This window comes from Topomyia yanbarensis, chromosome 2, assembly GCF_030247195.1.
Source record: "Topomyia yanbarensis strain Yona2022 chromosome 2, ASM3024719v1, whole genome shotgun sequence".
Taxonomy (NCBI): domain Eukaryota; kingdom Metazoa; phylum Arthropoda; class Insecta; order Diptera; family Culicidae; genus Topomyia; species Topomyia yanbarensis.
Window position 1 is genome coordinate 291,727,591 of NC_080671.1, and position 4,375 is coordinate 291,731,965.

At 38.8% G+C, this 4,375-nt stretch overlaps 1 protein-coding gene across 1 annotated transcript in view; it reads left to right on the forward strand.

Annotated features, from left to right (window-relative positions):
• The window catches only part of LOC131683270 (pyruvate dehydrogenase E1 component subunit alpha, mitochondrial-like), a 191,959-nt gene extending 190,190 nt beyond the window's left edge, over positions 1 to 1,769 (forward strand). Inside the window, exons 5-6 of the mRNA XM_058965109.1 lie at positions 1,318 to 1,462; positions 1,529 to 1,769. Coding sequence (XP_058821092.1) covers positions 1,318 to 1,462; positions 1,529 to 1,714 — 331 coding nt within the window. The 3' untranslated portion in view covers positions 1,715 to 1,769. The remainder of the gene's footprint in view (positions 1 to 1,317; positions 1,463 to 1,528) is intronic.
• Positions 1,770 to 4,375: the final 2,606 nt, after the last annotated feature.

Genomic DNA, 4,375 nt, shown 5'->3' on the forward strand with positions numbered 1-4,375 from the left:
TACTCGAAGAAGTTTCTTGTGATCGAGTTTAGAACGACTTTGTTTTTACTTACTTGGATTCAGCGGCGTAACTAGAAATACGGTTTGGTGAAAATCGAACTTACTGTCCAAATGGCATAATTCCGAAACCGTCGTCTTTGAAGTTTAAAATTATGGAGAAAAAATTGTTCAAAAAATAGTAACAGAGTTTGTACCTTTGGCGAATAAGTTGTGAAAATATATAAAGTGTTGTCAATTTCGAAAGTTAATTTAAAAAAAACTGCAAGAATACCATTTTTACACTTTCAAACATTCATATCTTGGAAACCGAACATCAGAATCCAAAAACATTTAATAGCGTTCTGTCTGGGTGATAGCCCGATCAGAAACACATAACAAAAAGATTTCAAAACTGTATCTCGCTTTTTTACTTGTTATAACTTTCTGTTATTTTAACTACTAACGAGACCAAATTTATATCACAATCTGTTACGAAAATTGCATTCTGTTATAATCTTATTTCATTCAGATCGGGAGGCCTTCCATTTAAAATTGGTTTGGACAAGATCGGTTCAGCCATTGCTGAGAAACACGAATGAGAGTTGGTCCTTTACATAAACACAGACACACACATACACACACACACACACACACACACACACAGACATTGTCCCAAATCGTTGAACTGAGTCGATTGGTATATAAGACTCGGCCCTCCGGGCCTCGGAGTAAATCTTGAAAATTTGAGCGAATTCTATACATTGCTTTTACAAGAAATGTAAAAATACATTTAATTTCGCTGATGCCAAGTGATCTGCCCCTAGGGTGCACCTTAAAGGCTAGTTTACAGTTCGGGAAATGGATCACGGGATTTCGCGCGGGATTTGCGTCGGGATTTGATCAGGAAAAATTTCTCGCCGAGGTCTCTCCAAACTGCCAAACCAAAAACTCTGCTGCTTCTTAAAAATACAAACAGTATCAAACTTGCAGCGAATTCCAAACCTTATAAAAATACTATTTTCCCTGTCGGAAACAATTTGTGTTGAATTGTTCCCGGCCGGATTTGCGTGTGGAGAGTTTTAAATCCCCTGATGTTTCCTGCGGTTGGGTTTACACTTCAGGGAAACTGTCATTTTTGTGTAGACTAGTTTCCCGTCACGAGATTTGAAATCTCGAGCTCCATTTAAAATACACAGTGACCCAAATTTCTCGTTCAATTCGCGTGCCGCGGTGACCAGTGTGCAAATTTCATCAAAAAAATTTCTTCATGCTGATATTTGAATTAAATTTATTGTTGTGATCACAAGAATTGCGTATATAATATTATTCTTCACTTAGATATTCCGGGCATTCAATGTCAGATCCTGGAACCAGCTACCGCACACGGGACGAGGTGCAAGAAGTCCGTCAAACTCGAGATCCAATTTCATCGTTCAAGGATAAAATAATCAACGCGGGCTTAGTAACAGCAGAAGAGTTAAAGGTATTTACTGATTTAATTCAATGTAACAGTAACTACGACCATTCCAGTTTACTTTTTCTTTTACAGAAAATCGATAACGAAATTAAGAAGGAGGTAGATGATGCTACAAAATTCGCAAAAGCTGATAGTGAAATTGCGTTACCAGAATTAAGTACTGATGTTTATGCTAAAAATATGGAAGGCAATATAAGAGGGGCTACCCCGAATTCATGGCTAAAACATAGTAGTTTGAACCGAGCAGTTAATCTTTAATTGAGTGATTTTAGTGGTTTTAACTAATAAATAAAGACTTGCCATGCAAATAAAATACCTCTGTTTTCTCACCTTGTGGTGTGATTATACATTTCTCATAAATATATTAAAATTTATATACATTCAATACATCTTATATCACATGTATATCCCAAGCGAATGCTCATGGTCCGAGATACTATGTGGGACCATATAGAGACCATACTAAGGTCCACTACAGTTAATCAATCTGGTGCAAGTATATTAATATTATAATTTCTATTAGTCAAGGAATTTTTTGTGAAGAACGGGTTATACATAATGCGAGCGTCATGAGGATAACGGTATACAGGATTGCAATGCTTTCCAGAACTGGATTTTGGTTTCATTGAATTTTATCAGAATAAGGACTTCTAAACGAAACGACGAAAAGTGTTGGTTTTTTTGGGACACAACCGGTTTTTTTTTCTTTTTTTTTAATATAGTGTTTAGCTTATTTTAAAATAATATTCAGGCATCTAAATTATACATTTATATTTTTATAATAAACATTAGTTCATCAACACTTAATCTATTATATACATTGGCATTTATAAATCTTATAAGTTTTATGAACATTTTAAGTATTTCGGTTCTTTTGGCTGTTGAAATATTGTCCAAAACTGGTCAAGTCAGTTCACTGAATGACAGTCTTCGCCTCCCGTCGAGCACCATAGTAATGTGTCGCTGAAAGTATGCCCACTACTCTAGGACATTCGTTGAATTTATGCTGCATTGTTTCGACGTTCGCCTGCCAGCATTGGCAGTTTGCGTTATTTGCTCGACCGATGATGTGCATTAGTCTGCGATGTTCTGTTTTCTCATAAACCAGCTGGTAGAGATCGCTCACTCACTCGACAGAAACCTTTTGGATGCGATATTCGTCCATATTTTCCTCCACGCGATACCGGGTTGATTTTGTTCCACTCTGGGTGGCGCAATTTGTTCCAGATAGAAACGATGAATTTGATCGCTCGAAGGGGATTGTTGGAGATGGTGTGGAAGCAGAGGAACTTGTTGCGAAAGGAGTTTGAGACATGGGATTTCGGCGGGGGCAGGAATATTTTGATCAACGTAGGATTGATAGAATAGAAGAGAATCGATTTCCTGTAGATGGCGATTAATGAAAAGGACTTTGCTTTTTATTGCCGGTAACTGCAGTTTGCAGCTGAGAGCCCACGAAACAGAAAGTTTCCCATAATTGCGGTCAATTTTGCCGTGTGGGCACATTGTGGCGGGAGGACAGATGCTAGATACCACACATTCGCTGTGATAAAGGTATTTAGTAAGTATCACTTTCTATTGAAGATTTATGGAGCGCATGTTGTGCATCTATATCATCTGTGAAGTTTTTGCGATTGAACAATCCCAATTTAATTTAACCATTCGTCGCACCGAATTGGTGAAAACAACACCCAGTACCTTAACTTCATCTTTATTTTGTATACCATTCACTACCAGCGGGTCCCCATTAATGAAACCAACATCAATGGCAACTGTTTTCAGTCGATTTAGTTTGGCTCCCGACACTGTTAAAACGGTTAAAAAGCTGAAATATACGACCAATCGTTTGTGTTGAAGTTACAACCACAGTGATGTCGTCAGCGTGAGAAGAGGCTGGTGATAGACCACAAAGAGCAGCATCGAGATCGGATCTCCTTGTCTTACTGATCGTTCTATACGGAACGACTGTGGAAGGTGCCCATTAACTAGCAGTCGTGAAGAAGAGATGGCGGCAACCCGAACGAACCCCCCGACGAATTCCTGGTTGATTCCTATAGAGAGAAGGGTCCGGTGCAGAAACTAATGCGAGACTCGATTGAAAGCGTGATCGAGGTCGAACGATATCAATTTCCCTTTCTGTTTCCTCATTATTAGTTTGGACACTGGATCTGGATCACTGGAGTTGTGACTTGTGATTTCTTAGGTCACAATATCGTCGCTTTGGTCACTGAGCCCAGCATGTATATATTTGTAAATATTGTTATTTTTTGTCGTATAAATAAATAACAGTGTACGGTCTATCTCGTGTATTTGACGACGCCTGTTCTTTGTTTATACTTTGAAATTATTACTCGGAAATGTCTAAGTAGAACTTAAACGTCAAACCAATACTACTCCGTGCTTGCGTGTTTGAGTCGAGTTTAAGTTCTGCAATAGCCCAGGTTGGTGTCAAATGTAGGTTTTGTTATTTATTTGTTCAGAGGTTTATTTGCTTATTTATTTATTTATTTATTTATTTATTTATTTTGTTATACCGAATTTCGGACCACACACGACACTGCGCACTACTAATTTATTTAATTGCTATTCACAGAAGGAAGGACGCACATTAACACTGATCACGTAGACTGCTTATTTATAACTGGTGCCGATGATAAAGTCGTTGATCATGCAGTGCGATGAGAGCGAGAACAAGTTGAGCGGCGGGTAAAAGGTTGTGCTCACTGTGATCGACGGGTGGGTGATCTCCACTGAGATAAGGGAGTAATTGTACTGTGGGATCGTGCTGTGGGGTAAACGTACCGGTTTCCAACATACCGGCCCCTTTGAAATCTCTCCGATTTCAATCGAGATCCTATCCAGCCACTCAACTTCACTGGTTTCTCTGCTACGTGCTGCTCGATGCTGCTGTGGTGGACC